Source organism: Gallinula chloropus (genome assembly GCF_964237585.1).
Source record: "Gallinula chloropus genome assembly, chromosome: 11".
NCBI lineage: Eukaryota > Metazoa > Chordata > Aves > Gruiformes > Rallidae > Gallinula > Gallinula chloropus.
The window spans coordinates 19,267,187-19,283,643 of record NC_140096.1 but is presented as its reverse complement, the minus strand read 5'-3'; the positions used below and the strand labels follow the sequence as shown (position 1 = coordinate 19,283,643).

The 16,457-nt window shown below is 47.1% G+C and overlaps 1 protein-coding gene across 1 annotated transcript in view; it reads left to right on the top strand.

Annotated features, from left to right (window-relative positions):
- NRK (Nik related kinase) overlaps positions 1–16,457 on the top strand; it is a gene marked incomplete at both ends in the record, with an annotated part of 100,386 nt that overhangs the window by 22,340 nt on the left and 61,589 nt on the right. The window contains one exon of the mRNA XM_084269134.1: positions 12,738–12,794. Coding sequence (XP_084125260.1) covers positions 12,738–12,794 — 57 coding nt within the window. The remainder of the gene's footprint in view (positions 1–12,737; positions 12,795–16,457) is intronic.

Genomic DNA, 16,457 nt, shown 5'->3' with positions numbered 1-16,457 from the left:
TTGTTCGCTGCCTTTAGCTGCTGAGGAGCTATTACTACACATCTGACCTATAGTTTGCTCGAGAGGAGAACCTTTGCCAGCCAGGCTTCTGCTGTTTGAAGCTGATTAGATCAGCTTAGAAACAAGTAACATAAATGCTCTTCTTGAATTCAGGTATTTTATTTTCTTCAGAAAAGTTAACTTGGAAGCACTACTCCTTAATGTAATTAGAAATGCAAGGCATACTTTACTTTTAAGAATAAGTAGAGGCTAGTTTGGTTTCATTTTTGAGACCAACTTAATACTGAAAGCCTTTCCAAATGTTTAAGTAATTTTCTCTTGAGTTTTGTGGACCATCTGGCCAATAGGATTTTGGAAGGAAATAGAAATTGACTGCTGCTGCGAGATCAGTGCCATGGAGTTCATCTCTTGCAGAGCTCATTCAGAAATCTGGAAGCTGCTGTATTTTCTCACAGACTAATTGTTTGCTAACTCCCTTTTTATTTTTGGAGAGGATGTGTCAAGTAGAGCCAAATGAAAAGGCACTGAGAGTAGATGCCCTTTCTTCCTCAGTTAAGTGCTCTATGAAGACTTGGGGGGGGGAAGAACTTTCTCTAGGCAAACCTCAGATGTACTGAACTGGACAGTGATGCTCAGTGGAGTTTTTGATTTCATCAGGATTCATCTAAGGTGAATAGAGTTGCAAGGAGGATATTTGCCATAACATACTGAAGGAAAGGCTCAGAGACCCCAAGAGAAACCCATTTAATGCCACTTGTTAGTATTGTTGGTGTCCTGTGCAGTGCCACGTGTATTGTCTTACACAGTCATCTGCAGAGAGGTGTGTGCCCACGTGCTATTGCAGTCTGTGTAGGAAAAACACCAGCAGAACTTCAATAGAAAAGTAAATTGCCTCTAAGGTTCTAGTAGCTGTCATCACCTGGGCTGGAACTGGCAGCCCTGGCTGTGTACCCTGCCTGCCTTAAAGCCTTTATAGAAAGGCCCAGCAGCACAGTTTTAGCCCAGTGTGCTGGGCTGGAGTTAATTGTCTGCACAGGGGCTGGTACAGGCTGGGGGTTGGACTTGTGCCGAAAGCTGTGCTGATCCCCCAGGGATGTGTCGCCCCTGCTGAGCGGTGCTCACACAGAGCCGAGGCCTCTTCTGCTCCTCACCCCACCCCACCAGCGAGTAGCTGGGGGTGCGCGAGGAGTCGGGAGGGGACGCAGCCGGGACAGCTGAGCCCAGCTGCCCAGAGGGACATCCCGTGCCGTGTGACGTCATGCTCAGCATGGACAGGTGGGGAAGGGGAAGGAAAGGGGGACACACTCAGAGCGATGGTGCCTTCCCAAGTCTCCGTGACGTGTGCTGGAGCCCTGCTGCCCTGGGGATGGCTGAACACCTGCCTGCCCAGGGGCAGCGGGGAAGGAATCCCTTGTCTTGCTTTGCTTGTGTGCGCCCTTTGTGTTACCGATCCAGCTGCCTTTAGCTCAGCCCAGGAGTTCTCTCACTGTCACCCTTCTGATTCCTTTCCCCATCCTGCCTGGAGGGGAAGGAGTGAGCAGCGGCGTGGGGCATTGATACTGGCTGGGGTTAAACCATGACATCCATGCAGAACCTTGTTGGTGTAATTATATGCAAGGGAAAATTCAACTACATTACATTTATTGTTCACAAGAATGCTGAAGGATTTTTATAATGATTTTTAAAAATTCAGTGATATAATTGCTGAGACCTTAATGTGCTGTATTTATGTGGGATAGAAGGCTAATAAAGCCTTTCTTTATTAGCATGAGTCTGGGAAGGCTGCATTACATAAAAAGTTAAAACATGACTCTTGGAACATGAGGTTTGTAATTGCTGTGTGCAGCTTGACCTTCAGAGCTTTGTAGTGATGGTGAGCCAAAACCCCTTCCTTTGAGGGATTCCTGCTCCGAAGTCTGGCCACCCACCAGCTGACCTCCTGCGGTCCAGCCCCAACTTCCTTTCAGCAGGATGGGGCCGGTGGGACACATTTAACTGCTTGTGACTTCATCCAGCAGAGATGTGCTGTGTATAGATTTTCTCTGGCGCCCTGTAAACGGATGCACATAAGTCAGGCAGTGAAAATTCACCGGGGTGGAGGGATTTGTACCTCTCCCTAGACTTTGCTTCTTGATGGCCCTTGGTCTGCACAGTGAGTGCCTTCCAAAGGCTGGGGCATTTTCCCAAACTGTTTGTTTTTCTGGACGAATAGGCTTTTGGCACGGTGGGCCTTTGCTGTCATAAATCATTGCTGGGCTCCCCAGGTGCTGAGCGGGATCGGCACCATGCCATGGCTGTTTCAACTGTCCTGCCCACAGCAAGAAGAGCTGTGTGGCTGCAAACACCCTGTGTCCCCTCCGCCCTGCATCCTTGCTGCCCCACAGGGATCCCTCCTGCTGCTGGCTGCCTGTGGACCCCTGGCCCAGACATCCCCTAGGCAGAACGCCCTCTGGAAAAAGAAAACCTCCTGTGTCTGCAAAGCCTCCATGCACCTGGTAGGGGTAGCAAGCCGTGATGGGGTGCCTCAAGCTGGAAACCCAACAGCCTGTTTCAACAAGCATTAAGGGCCCGGGATGAACGGCACGGCTGCTGAAACTGGTATTTGTGCAAATAATGAAAGGCTTGGAGATACCAGGTTTTATGTCCCAATAAATGGAGTGTGAGGTAAAGGGGATAACTGCACAGCTTGCTTTTCAGACCTTTCCTCCACTGTGCTGCTGTCTGACTTGTTCTCTTGACCCATGTATGTCCCCCAAACGTTGCTTTTCTTTCCTTGCTGGTAGCAAGGAAATTCAGGGGCCTTGGAGTTACCCCTAAAGTCAAGCACCTGGATGACTTTCTGGACAGAGAAGAGCTGGATTTTCAGTCTTTGTCTTCTCTTGAAGCATCTCCAGGTGCAAAATGGATTTGGCCAGCTTAAAGTTGGTGGGAGGCTGGTTCTTAAACAGGAGTAGCTACAGCTTTGGTAAGCCTGTGTACCCCCAGCCAGTGCTGACCCTGAGCCCGATAGTGGTGGCTCTCTGTGAAATTAGCTTTCTGAGCTGCACTGTGTGCTGCAGCTCTCCATTTCCCACTACTACCCAGCAAGGGCTGCCCTGTTGTCATGGAAAGAATACTCCTGCTCTTCCTTCTTGCACATTGTTCCCATCGTTCAGAGGCTTCAGATAGCAGTGGGGTATCTAAAGCATCGGAAGGAGAAGGCTCAGAAATAGATACTTTCCAGGTACCTCCAAATGTGCATGGAGCTGCAGAACATTGCAGGACATGTTCTGCTGTGGACACTGCCTGCTGATTCAAATACATAGAGGACAAAGCTCCTTTATTCCTGTTATGACCAGGTGTTTTCAAAAGCACTTCATGCTCTGCTTGATCTCACTTGTCACAACGTGAGTGACTGCTTTGGGAGCAGGTTTCAAAATCCCAGATCGATCTCCAGTCCAGCCGCATGCAAGTCTGCAGTAGCCTGGAGTGGTTCATGTTTTGCCCAAGGATGGTGATCTGCTCAGCTGAACATAGTGATAATGCAGGAATGTGGGTACTTAGGTACGTGTTTGGGAAAGGGCTTAAATTTGTGCCTTTGTTTCATTTTCTTTTCCCACTGGTCTGTCATCAGACACAGACAAACATCAGGCAAGGAAAACAATCTGCATTTCCACTCGTACAATGGGAGGAAATGGGAACTGAAAGGAGGAGGAAAAAAAAAAGTGGGGGGGACAGAAATCTGCTACTGTTGCCTCTTGGGTTATACAGTTCGTGAGGGCTGTGGGACAGATACCTGTGTGAGGGGTGAAAAAGGGTCCTCTTCTTCCAGAGATCCAGGTTGTTTGCTCTGGTACCATTGAAATGACCCCTGTTCATCCCTCCCTTTGAGCCAGTGTGGACTTGAGTTGAATTTTAAGTGATTGATGGAAGTTACATGTTGTAATCTCTTCTGTTGGCTAATGTGTTGCTATTTTAGTACATGGGAAGTCCTCCTATACCACTGCCAACTTTATTGTCTTCTGTGTTGTTCTGAATTAGTTGCATTTTTTTTAGGTTTAAGCACATGACTATGTGGGGGCCCCGAGAGAAATTCCTTTTTTCTTTTTTTTTTGAACATCTTGTCTCTGAAATATCTAAAACTTCATTTAAAAAACCCCCAACTTTACAAAACTCATATTTTCACTGCGAGTGCAGAAGACCTGTTTCTGAGTTGAGGGTAGAGGGTGAAGCAATGGGAGGGGTAGAATGACCTGTTCTGCACAGGAACAGGGCAGTGGTGTTTGCTAGGAAAGGAACTTGTTCTTCACTGAATACTCAAGTAGTTTTTGCAATATAAAATTTTTTAACTTTACGAAGTTCCCTTTTTGTTTGGAATGTAGTGTAACTTTTTTGAACAATTTTTAATTTTTAATTTTTTTATAAATATTTCTTCATTAATCACAGAATTGTAGGAGTTGGAAGGGACCTCGAGAGCTCATCAGGTCCAACCCCCCTGCCAGAGCAGCTCCCCAGCTCATATTGCACAGGTTGGCATCCAGATGGGGCTGGAATATCTCCAGAGAAGGAGACTCCACACTCCCTGGGCAGCCTGTCCCAGGGCTCTGTCACCCTCACTGGGGAAAAGTTCTTCCCCATGTTGGTGTGGAACTTCCTGTGCTCCAACTTGCAGCCATTGCCCCTTGTCCTGTCCCCACAGACACTGAAAAGGGGCTGGCTGATTCCCCCTGCATCCCCTGCTTAAGATAATTATAGACTTTAATTAGGTCCCCCCTAGGTCTTCTCAAGACTGAACAGCCCCAGCTTATTCAGCCTCTCCTCATAGGGGAGATGCTCCAGGCCCTTAATCATCTTCGTAGCCCTTCTCTGGACTCTCTCCAGGAGATCCCTGTCCTTTTTATCCCAGGGAGCCCAGAACTGGACACAACACTCCAGGTGGGGCCTGACCAAGGGCATGCTCTGTGCACGGAGTATAACTGATTAACATCAGTTCTTTATGTGTCTGTGTGCCAACACAGTAGATTTTGCTGTTACTGTTTTACAACCTGGGGCATGCTAAATAGCGTTTGACTTCATTGTATGGTCTGTACTGAAGAGGCTGAATCTCAGCTAACTTCTTGGAACGTTTCTAATGATAGAGTGGGAATTGGTGTACAGAAAAATACCCACCACCATAAACCCTGCAGAGTGTGTCTTGAATATTTACTGTACATTAATATATGTATGTGGTTTGCCACTCTGATCAGCTGCAGACAAGGGTGATGTGTTTTGTAGTGTTTAGGTGATGTGCTTTGCCTTCCCTGGTAGGAAGGCATCAGCGATGAGTTCTGAAGGCAATGTCCAGGTCTATCGAGCAGTCCCAGTACAACCTAGGGGACTGTCTGGCAGTGGCTGATGTTGGAGGTGTGAGAGAAGAGGAGGTTCCTCATTGCTGAAGCAGCAGTCACAGGAGCTCATTCTGATGCGGCAGCCTGCGCTGTGCTCTTCCGCTCCATAGACACAGGCGCTATCCAGCTGCTGTTGAAAGAGGGTGGTGATGGAGGATCAGGAAGGGGAAACATTTGGCTCTACTGGCTGAGTGGGTTTGAGTGAGGCCTGGGACTGTCAGGAAGTTGGGTGCCAAAATGGGGGACGAAAGGGTAGGTGTGTTGCACGCACGTGGTCAGTGTTTAGGCTTTGCAGAAGCCCTGCACCCTGCAGCGCTGGCGTGAGCGCAGTCCCTTACAGGGAAGGGAGGGTGTGCTCCAGCCGGGAGATGGAGCTGAGGGCTCCCCTGGATGGGACTGGAACAAGGCCCACACTGCCAGATCTCAGTGTCTCCTGGCATTGCAAAGAAGAGAAGAAATGCTCTAGGGGAATGCAGTTGTTTGATTTACAGCCTGGCAGTACAGCAGCTGTCCAGAGACACTGTGACAGACGTGTTACCATAACTTTATAATGCCAATCAAAGTAAGCTTTTTGCAGCTGGACTTGCATGATTAAAAGGATGAAGCTGTAATCAAAGTTATAGCTGCATTCCCACCTGGCTGGTGTCCTGAAATCTGCAATAAATACATTCTGAAATGGGTAATTACCTGCACACAGCTGATGTGTGTGGTGGTGGGCGGGGGGGTTGTGAGGTTTGTGTTTGGCTGGGGTTTATATGTCATAGTTTACAATTAAATGGATAATTTCTGAAATCCAGGGCTGGTACTTAGTGCATGACCAACCCTGAGCTCTGCCTCAGGTCATTAACTAACCACAAACAAGATACACAAAACTCTTAATAACTTCTTCCTTGGAACTTATTCCTGTCCTGTTTTAAGCTTTGCATTACCACTGTAGTTTTAGCTGAAGAGCTCCAACCATGACTGCAGTGGATTGTCTCACGTAGTACCAGTTGCTGAGATGAGGCTTTACAGACCGGTCTTCCTCATAGGGCTGTCTTCTCAGGAGATACTTCTCAACACCACTCCAGCCCCAGATGTGCAGACCCTGTCCACTTGTTTATGCTAGTCAAGACTCTGAGGGACAGCAGAATGTCCTTTGCCATGTGCTGTAAAATACCAGCTGTGTCTACACTGCAGTGTGAGAGCGGTTTATCTGCAGGTTTCATGTTCTTGGGGTCCTCCTCCCTGTCATACTAGCCCACTGACATGCTCTGGGGTGCATGTTGCAGCCACATGGGAAGCTGCCCTTGCTGGTGTTTCCAGGCTGGCTCTGGGGGGTGGTGATAGCAAATGCTCATCTCTTCTAAGGGTCTAAGTAGAACAGCCCTGTGTGGGTGGAAAGGGAAACAGAAGGATCATGACTTTTTTGAGGTCATGTGGAATAGGACATAGGGTTTCCTGGAAACCTATGCAGAGCATTGTTCATTTGATGCATAGTCTCTTAAAGGCTTTCCTTGTGTTACCAGGGTGGAAAGGGTGGAGAGAGGCAAAAGGATGGGGACCCGTCCTTGAGGGCACAGGAGGCTGAGCTGGCAGGCAACCAGTAACCGCAGGGCCACGCACTGGTTTACCTGAGATAGGCTCAAACTTCAGTGTTCATAAGTGACTTTTGAACCGGAAACGTGTTTGCTGAAGCTGACTGTGAGAGCTTGCAGTGAGACAGCTGTGCCCTCGCCCCGCTCCTGAGGGCGGGTGGCTGCCACCTGCGTGGGTTATCCTGTAATAAATGCCTCTGCATGAAAACGTCCTCTGGCCTCGAAAGTCCTCCACCTCCAACAGCCAGATCTTGCTTTCACAATATCCAGAGAAGGGTCCAAGAAGTATCTACTCTCCGTGTGGGCACTGAGGTGCAAACTGGTGAGCATCTGAGCCTTCTGGCATCTCGAAGTTATCCCTGCACACAGGGAACTTGCAGCCTCGCTGGTAGTGCTGCTTTTGAGGGAGAGAAAGGTGAGGTGGTGCTTCTGATCACAGGCAGGACGTGGACATAGACGGGGACTTTTGCATAGCCAAACCCGTTGGCTTCGTGCTGTCCTGCAGCAAGCAGTCCCTGCCCTTCATGTGCACTTCTTCCTGCTGCGGTTATGTGGGGACAGCTACATCAGACAGACCCAGAAACACGTGGACATTAATGAGTGCCTGTTGCCAAAAAGGAAGCGTGTGATGGGACTGCCGTGGGCTGCCTTGGCACGCTGCGCAGCGCTGTAGCAGGACAGCTGCGTCGAGCTGACTGGACTTGCATTGTCCACCTCAAATCCGTGGGATTGCAAGTGGGGAGAAGAGCTGAGGGGAGCTGTTTGCCACCCCTAGGAAGAGACGGCTGTGTGGGACCTGGGGGGAAGCTTGAAACCAAGCTGTGCCTCGCAGCAGGGTTTGTGTCGCTGGGACCTTGGGTATCTCCTTGTAGTTGCAGCCCAAGCCAGGTACTACCCCGAATTTTTGTTTGGACTTAAAGGGAAAAGGTGTTGTATATGGCTGAGTTAATCCTTTTGGTAAATAAGCTTAATTCATGTAAAGTCCCTTTATCAGCTAAGAGCCTGACCACTGATGCTGATACTCTTGTCTGATGTAAATAGAAAAAGACATGTCTTGACCCTTGGTAGAAGGCATAGTGGTTCCTTTATCAGATTAAGCTAAAAAAGATAAATACATATCCAATAGAAATAACACTGAGTGATCTGCCCTATTCCATTTGCATCTCCCTGCAGAAACAATGCACAGTTGGAGCTCATCAGACCCAGATCTTCGGCATAAATTGTCTTCCACAAATGTGGCTGCAGTGAGCAGTATGCAGATTGGAAAACCGCCTATGCTGGCTCCAGGTCTGCTGAATGTTGCTGTAGCGATGTGCTGGCAACTGCAGCAGACTTTACGCGGAAATATTTTCTGGAGGAGACAAGGAATTTAGCTGGACTCAAAGCTAATGGGAGAATTTCTTCCAGCTTCAATACCTCATCAAAATGTAGGCAAGAACTTCAGTTTCAGAAAGTCATTGAGCTTTGTTCATGTCTAAGCTCTGTATGAGCTTGATCGCCTTTAGTGCTGTGTTCTTGGGTGGGAATACGGATGACTTGCAGATGGCTGTAGGATGTTTTGGCTGCGTTCTCCAGAGTTGAAACCTGCTCTCAAACCGAGTGTTTGGGTGAAAGATGAAACTTTTAATTCAGGAGATGGCCCTGCAAACCACTCCTGCCCTGTTTCTGAGGAAATGTGCTACAGGATCTCAAATCACAACGGGCTGATTCCCATCCAGTTTGGATGGGATGGGCAGCAGTGGATTACACTAAGGCTGGGAAGACAATGCCCTTTGTTCTTCCTTCTGTCTTGGATTAAATCAAAAAGGATGAACTTCTGTGTGTCTCATCAGTGGAAGTAAATGTGTCTGTTGGTCTCATTTGGTTGGGCAACAGTTAAAATAGTCATTAGTTCCTAGGAGATTTAAACAAAAATCAAAACACCACCTTTCTGAAAACAATTCAAACACGCTCAGCTTTGTGGCTTCAGCAGAAGTAGCAATGTGTTAGTTCCCATGAACTCTGTCTAACCCCTGAGATTTATTGATAAATGAAAAAATGAGGGGCCAGGCCCTGAAACCTTTCCTTACTGAGGCTAGTCGGTATGTTAACAAGAAGCCTAGGGCTGGGTGCAGGATATTTGCTGCTTTTAGAGATGTCAAGGAAAGGGAACTTGGAACAACTTGGAAAACCAGCATAAAGGAGAGAAACCTGTGATTTTTGTGATGAATGGGTGGATTAAAGCAAGTGTGATGTGGAGACCATCACCCTGCTCAGATAATGTGCACAGGCACTAATGGTTCTTCTCCACATCAACACGCATGTCCTCTGAAAGCTTCAGCCCTCTTAGCAAGAAGTCTTGCAATAAATAGCAGACTGGGTTTTTTTGGGAGGTGGTGGAGTTCAGTCGGGTGCCAGTGTGCAGCCCTTGCTTGCAGGGACTGCTGCCATTTGTGTGAGCTGCTGGGTGTGGCTTGGCTTCACCCCCTTTTTCTTCTAACTAGCTGGATACACAGTGAAGTTCTGGGCAGGAGAAGGAATAGAATTTAGGTTGTCTCTGTCATCTGCTTGTTTCGTCTCCACCGACGGAACCTTTTCCTTTGGCAGTGTTTAAAGGAAAGGTTTGACTTGTGATTGTTGGGATGATGTCAGAGGTAAGGAGAAGTGATGGTGTGTGTTGTGTGATCCTTACACGTTGTTTGTTGTGTACCTTAGCAGGTGTAGAGGCTTTGGAGATTTAATGCTCTATGGTAACAATGGATCCCTTACTTTGGGAAAATATACAACTGTAATCAGAACTGAATCTGCAATGATGGTAGTAAAATCAGTGTCTTAGGATGATTTCTGTTCATACAGCGATGTAGCTGTACATACATCGTTACTTGCACCCTTCAAGATACCTTTTTTTTTTAATATACACTTCTAAACTAATTAATCTCTTAGATAATTGATGAAAGGCAGATGTAAATATGTAGATGCATTTACACCTTTTCATGAGGTTAACCTGCAGTCCACGCTTGTGGGTAGTGGGGGAAGATGAGGTTCTTCAGCTTAGTGCAGCCAAGAAAGATGGAAAGCTCTTTTCAAAAGGTGTGATGACACTTGTTGAAAATAAATTGCTGAGAGTTGATGATCAGAGCAAACCAGGAGGAATGAGCTTTTACCGCTCTTTTCGGCCTCTTGAGAAGGGTTTGGCTTCTGTGGTGGATTGAACCACTCTGTTTTGTTCTAGAATAAAGGGGTCTAAAAGAACGTGTGTGAAGTTCATGTGGTTAACAATTCACTTCCATGTCAAGTCTGCTTTACCCAGCCAGAGTGTTCATCACAGGCGAGCCTGTGCAGAGGTTCAGTGTGAGCCTGTGCATCTCCCTCAGGCTGGTAGTAACTTTGCACACTGTGAGGAAGATGGGGCACTGTCACAAGGCACGAGGCCTGATCCTGCCTACTCCATGCCAATTCAGCTGCTCCCATCCAGCTGCCAGCCGGGGTACAGACATCGGAGCTTTTAGGAATGTGGGAGCTGGATTGAGTTGTGCATCTTGGTTAGTGGGGGCACGTTTGTTGTGCAAAGGTGCATCACGACAAACAAAACAAAGGGGCTTGCTGGTTTCTTTTCCATGCATGCTGGTTTTTCCAATTCTTCTTTTGAGGAATCAGTATTCTCCCAGTGGTACAAGTGGGTGAGAGCAGCAGGTCTGTGTGCAGTGGAAATAACTGGCTGCAAAATAACAGATGTCTGTTACACAGAGGGGTGCTTTGACCAGGTATCACACTTTGAAGCCAAAACTGAATGACAGACCTTTCCTCCTTCCTTATTCTTAGGAACACTGCCCATCAAGTGCAGTGCTAGCCTAGGACTGATTATTTTTTCAGTAAATCACAGCACATCTCTGTGTTTTGCTCTGATTATGAAAATTCATGTTGATTTTTGACGTCATTCTTTGCAGAAGGTACAGCAGCCCAGGAGAGACGTGTTGGTTGCCTGATATGTGCGGTGGCTGGAGATGCAGAATTATCAGTGTGTTTGACTCCAGACAAACTCTGGAGTTAAATCAGGGTGCCAGCGAGTCTCGCATGGCCGGGTTTTGTGGAAGGCCCTCTCTCCCTGTACTGCCAAGATATTCAATGCCTGGAAACATTTACAAACAATGGCCTCCAACAAAGGAGCTGTGGCTGTGTGGAGGAAGCTTGCTCACCGGGATTGACGTCAGCCGGGATGGATGCTGACCAAGCAGTGGCATCTCTTGGGCTACTACTCATCACTGCCCGTCTGCGCTCCGCCGTGGTGGTGTGTCTGGCGCGGGCCTGCTGTGGGGGTGTGCTGTGTGTTTCCCTCACGAGGTCTGTGATAATACAGAAATCCAATGATTCTAGTTTACAAGGAAAAGCTTTGCAATCCCAGGAGTGCTTCCATGGAAAGAGGACACTTATAAATATACAAAAACTCAGCAGGATTTAGTTTTCCTTAACAGAAAACATGACTGTGACATATTGCCTGAGAATGAGGAATCATTTTTCTTTGATGCAAAATTGCTTAGTCTTAGAAATAACAGTTGTGTGCAATTCTGTGCAGATAGGACCTGGGTTTTGAAATGACATCAACCTAGCTTTTAATTTTGCAGGTGTAAATTGCACCTGCAAATCATTTTGTCTGCAAACTGCAGCATTTCATATTTGATTTCCTGTGGCTTACTTAACTGATGTCAGTCATTTCAGCGTACAGCTTTGCAGACCCTACTATTTCAGGAACGAAATTGCCATCTCAAAGCTTCAGACCCATTTCTGAAATTTTGATGGAAGCGAGGAGTTAGGATGTGTAACCAATCCACTGTTCATGCAAACCTTTTGATACTATCCTCTGGTATGCGATTAGTGTTGGTATATCATGGAAAAGGACTGCATCCACAGCATCTCTTGAGCTACTTGATCCAACCAAGCCAAGAAACTGCAATTTGCATCAAGATTCCTAGTTGCATTTCTAACATACGTTCTTGTGAACCACATTTTGTCAGTCTGAGTATCAAGTTTGCTGTTTCAATAGTTTTATTCCATATCACCTCCCTTTTCCTAGCTTTGTTTTCAAATACTAACTGCTTACCTAGTCTTAAGCTACCAGTAATAGTAATGATTGTGGGGTGTGAGCATTTCACTTGGGAGGTGTGTATGAAGATGTGCATGCCCTCAAAGCCCTGGGACAGTCCCACTCCGCAATATTATATTTTGAATAGAAAGCCTCTGCACTTTTTTTGGGAGGCAGCTGACGCATAGTCAGTGCTGTAAGAAATTTTAAACCCAAGCATTCCCCAGTATAAAGCCTCCAAAAAAAAAAAAAAAAGCTATTAGAAGGCAAGAAAGTTTCTTGGCAGACACATACTGATTGCCAGATCGCTGCTCTGAAACCTTGAGTTTTCTTCTCACACTGAGGTGAGCTAGAACATGTGGGGTGTGGAGGAGGGGACAGTGACAGCTTGGCTGGCACCAGTGAGCCCAGGGTTGCAGGACAAGAAGGCTGTCTAGGTTAGGTCACTCTGGGCCTGTGCTGAGATTTCCTCCAAGAGAAGCCTGCTGAGCAGGAGTTGGATGGAGACCCGTAAACCCGTGCTGTGTTGTGCTCTGGCTGTGGGGATCTGCCAGCATTGTGGCTGGCTTTGTGCGGGAGGGGGAAGGTCAACTCTGTGGACATAATGCCAAACTTCACCTTGACAATCACCAAAAGGTGGCTGTCACATGATTGAAAGCATGTGAATGGCTCATTTATTACAGTATCTGTAGTTTGCATACGTGTTTTTCTTATGGCTTTGTGTTACTTTCACAGGGTCGCCATGTCAAGACCGGGCAGCTGGCAGCGATCAAAGTGATGAACGTGACTGAGGTGAGTGCAGATCCACAACTGGAAACCTTGCTACCAAGATGCAAGGGCAAATAAATAATCAGATTATGAGAAGATGCAGGGTTTATAAATGACAATCTAGTGATAAAAATTATAGCTGCTGAGCTCTGCCTTGTGTTTTAGAAAGTACTGAGAGGTGTTAATACAAGCAGATTTTTCAGTTGCACCTGACCAATGGTGGCAAGGCAATAAGGCAGTGCAGTGCTGTGTATTGATGGTCTGTAATAACGAAGAGGAGACCTCTCTTCATACTTCCCTCTAGTTATTTGTTTCCAGAGATAGCAAGTAGAAGATTACTTGTAGCTCTGCACTGCCCCTGCTGTGTTTCATCATATCCTCTCTCCTCGTGCCAGGCATTCCTCAAAGCAGCTTCCCTGACAGCTAGCAAGCAGCAACATGTTAGAAATGCAAATGTAGCACTATGTTATTGCTGTTTGACAGATGACAGAAGGAGACAGTTTAATTGGCACTGTCCTCCCACATTTATAAGGTGGTGTCAGTGCTGGAGCAGGGTGTCGGAGAAGTTGCTAAGTGTTGACTTCTTGTTTCTCCCTTTAAAAGTGTGCAGGATCTTGCCCCCTTGAGACCATATTAGCCTGACCCCCAAAAAGGTTGAGGAGGTTCTTCTTCTTGAGATTCCTGGCAGTCTGTGGGTCTGTAGGGTACACCTAGTCTCGCTGCAGACCAGCTCCCCGTTCTGTCACTCCAGCAGTGTAGATGTGGAGCACAAAGCTCCAAGACAAAGTCCTCTCACGATACTGCATAAGGGTTATTGCCCAAAATAAAAACCAGGGCAAACTACTCTGGGCCAAGTCTGCCAGGAGTACACCTACACATGGTGTTTTGGGCAAGCACAAGCAAGCCTTGTGTGCATTTTCCTGTGTCTTTCAATTGTCTTGGAAGACAGTGGAGCAAGTTGGTGTCTGCATGGGCCGTGTCACATAGAGAGTTCCAGGACCTTGCTGCTGATGGTGTAGGAATCCAGCCCAGAGCAGCAAGTGGTCTGAATTGCACATTGGAATTTTTTGAACGTAGATGCTGCTGTAATGCTTTTACAGAGCAGATCTCAGGGCTGGTTTGGCTAAGGCTGCTACCTTCTGAAGAATACGTGTGTGCTTGGATGGCTGGTTTTGGTCTTCTCCTTGCAGAGAGGAGAGTCCATTATTTAAATGAGTGCTGCACTGGCTTGGTGGGACTTTTGCTTTTAGCTCTGTAGGTACATATATCATCAGGTGCTTTGGCTTTAAAAAATGTTGGTTACCAAACATACAGCTGTTGGATTTTGGAAGGGAGAGGGGGCAGGGTTTAGATTGCAGACAGATTCCAGAGATGAGGGCACCTCTTTGCTGTCACAGAGGAGCTGGCAGGCATTCGGAAGTGATCCAGGGCTTCTGTATGGATTGCTTTCACGCTTTGCTGGGTCAGTGTACAGTGAGTGAGGGCTTGCCAAATGTGTCACTTGTGGGCTGTCATGTTAACACTAGTGCCAGTCCCTTCCTCGATGAAACAATTGAAGCAGAAACTGTGGGAAGGGAACCTTGGAAATATTTCCTTCCCTTTACTATACATAACACAGTCTCCTTTGTATGTAAGCAACAAGCTGTAGCATCCAGTAATGCCTGCTTGCCTGGAAATGAAATATAAATGGAGGACAACCTTGTGGTCCAGTTTCAGGAATTCCCATTGATAGACTTGCATGGTTCAGAAAACAAATCCCATCTGTTTAGGTCTGATTTGCTGCTTCTTTGTAGACCTAACATCATATTGGGAACCTGTCCCGTTGCTTGAGAGGTAATGATAACAGATCATGCTGTTTATGCATTGAATCACCTAACGTGAAAGCAGTTGTGGTGGTTTGAGAGTTGAGTGGTGAGCATGCTGGTGCAGCTACCTGAAGGGTTTTTCCCTGGTGCTTTTCCCCCACTAAACCCTGAACAAGCCCAGTTCAGCTGTACTTGAGTGTTTCTGTTTTCTGACCTCGGTGCGGGGCGAATGCAAGGCTTTCTGCTGTTACTTCCACTTTCTTGATGCAGGGTTGGCTCTGTTCTGGCTGCTGGGTCACGGGCTGGCAGACCTAGATGCAATCCTCCGCTTTGCCACTGATTCCCTCCAGGTCCCCAGCACTGCCTCGGCAAGGTGCTGGGAGACTGGTGCAGGAGTGATTCAGGTGGTTCCTGCCAGGTGCTGCAGGTTCCTCCTGCAGCTGTTTGCACTGCCCTGGGGTTGTCCCCTTCTCAGCCACTACATCTCACAGCTTGGTGTTATGGTAAACCCTGGTTGCTTGTGGCACAGCAGGCTGAGGAAGGCTGTGTGCAGCATCAGGGTGGGGTTGGCAGCTGCAGTTCCAGACCCTTCAGACATTTTGCTACAAATTCCCAGAGCACTTGGGGTGAACAAAGTGGCTGCAAGAAATTGGGTTCCTGCTGCCCCCCTGAGCTGATCTGTCTGGCCAGGGACCATGCTGCTTGGTCTCTTGTAGCAGAGTAGAAGGGATGTGTGAAGCCAATGTGTTCCTGCTCTGCGGCTACAGTAGGCAGGAGCGTGGGTATGGCTGAGGCTGATGCTGGGCATCTCCAGGGCATCTCTGAAGCTCAGTTCTCCTGCAAAACAACAATAGCTGTTCTCTGCTTCATAGTATTTGGTTACTGAAGCTTCTCACAGCAGTAGTGGGTCCTAACTGTAATGTAGAAATCCTTTCAGTCTGCAGAATTTCAGTGTTGTAAATTCAGAGCCTGTCAAGGATTCAGGTTAGGGTTTTCGCATTGTTAGCCTGCCCAGGTTTAAGTTATTTCCTGATCCTTTGGTCTTGAAAAGCTAGCTTGAGGCAATAAATGAAGTCTTTAAAATATTGAAATCCTCGTCTCCAATGTCCTGTCTATAAATTGCATCTGAGAGCAACATGTCACGTGGAGTTTGGCTTGTGAGAAATGGAAGCTGTCGCAGTAAACCTGCTTGAGTGAGACAGGGGCTCCTGGCCCTGTGGCCTTTTTCATCTTTGGGTGCTTATGTGATCTGATCAGTGCTGCCCGGGGAACAGATTTCCCAGGGAGTGAGAATTTTATATAGTAGAAACCAGGAAGATTATGAAATAAGATCAAGATGTATGCAGTCTCTTTCTCTTCACCTGGCTCCAAAAAAAAAAGGTGGAGAAGAGCCAAATGCCTTGTTTTGCCTTGTGATTTGTGTACCTGCTTAGAGGACTGCCTGGTTCAAGTCTCCAGTAGATCTCTCTCATTCAGAGTGGGGCCAATGCCAGTGACAGAGCCCCACGCAGATGTAAGGTCATGGTGGCTTGGTCACTGACCTGCTCAATAATAGGTTGGTGTTGTCTGATGTGGGAGAAGATAGGATTGAACAAGAATATCTAATTTCCTAAGGCTCTTGAGCTACTTCATTGCTACTTGGATTTTCTGCAGTGGGTTTCTCTCCCCCAGCATCATGTTTTCATCACTAGCAAACCCAACCTAAGAAGTCTTTCAGCCAACATTCCATCATAACCAGAATATTTCTGCCAAAAGATTCTGTTTCACCAAATCCACAGTTTGGGTTTTTTTTTTTAGTTTTCTGGCATGAAATCCTTTAATCAGAAATTCCCTGAGCAGCTCCAGCTGTGATTGTTCAGCTCTGAGATCTGGGACACACCAA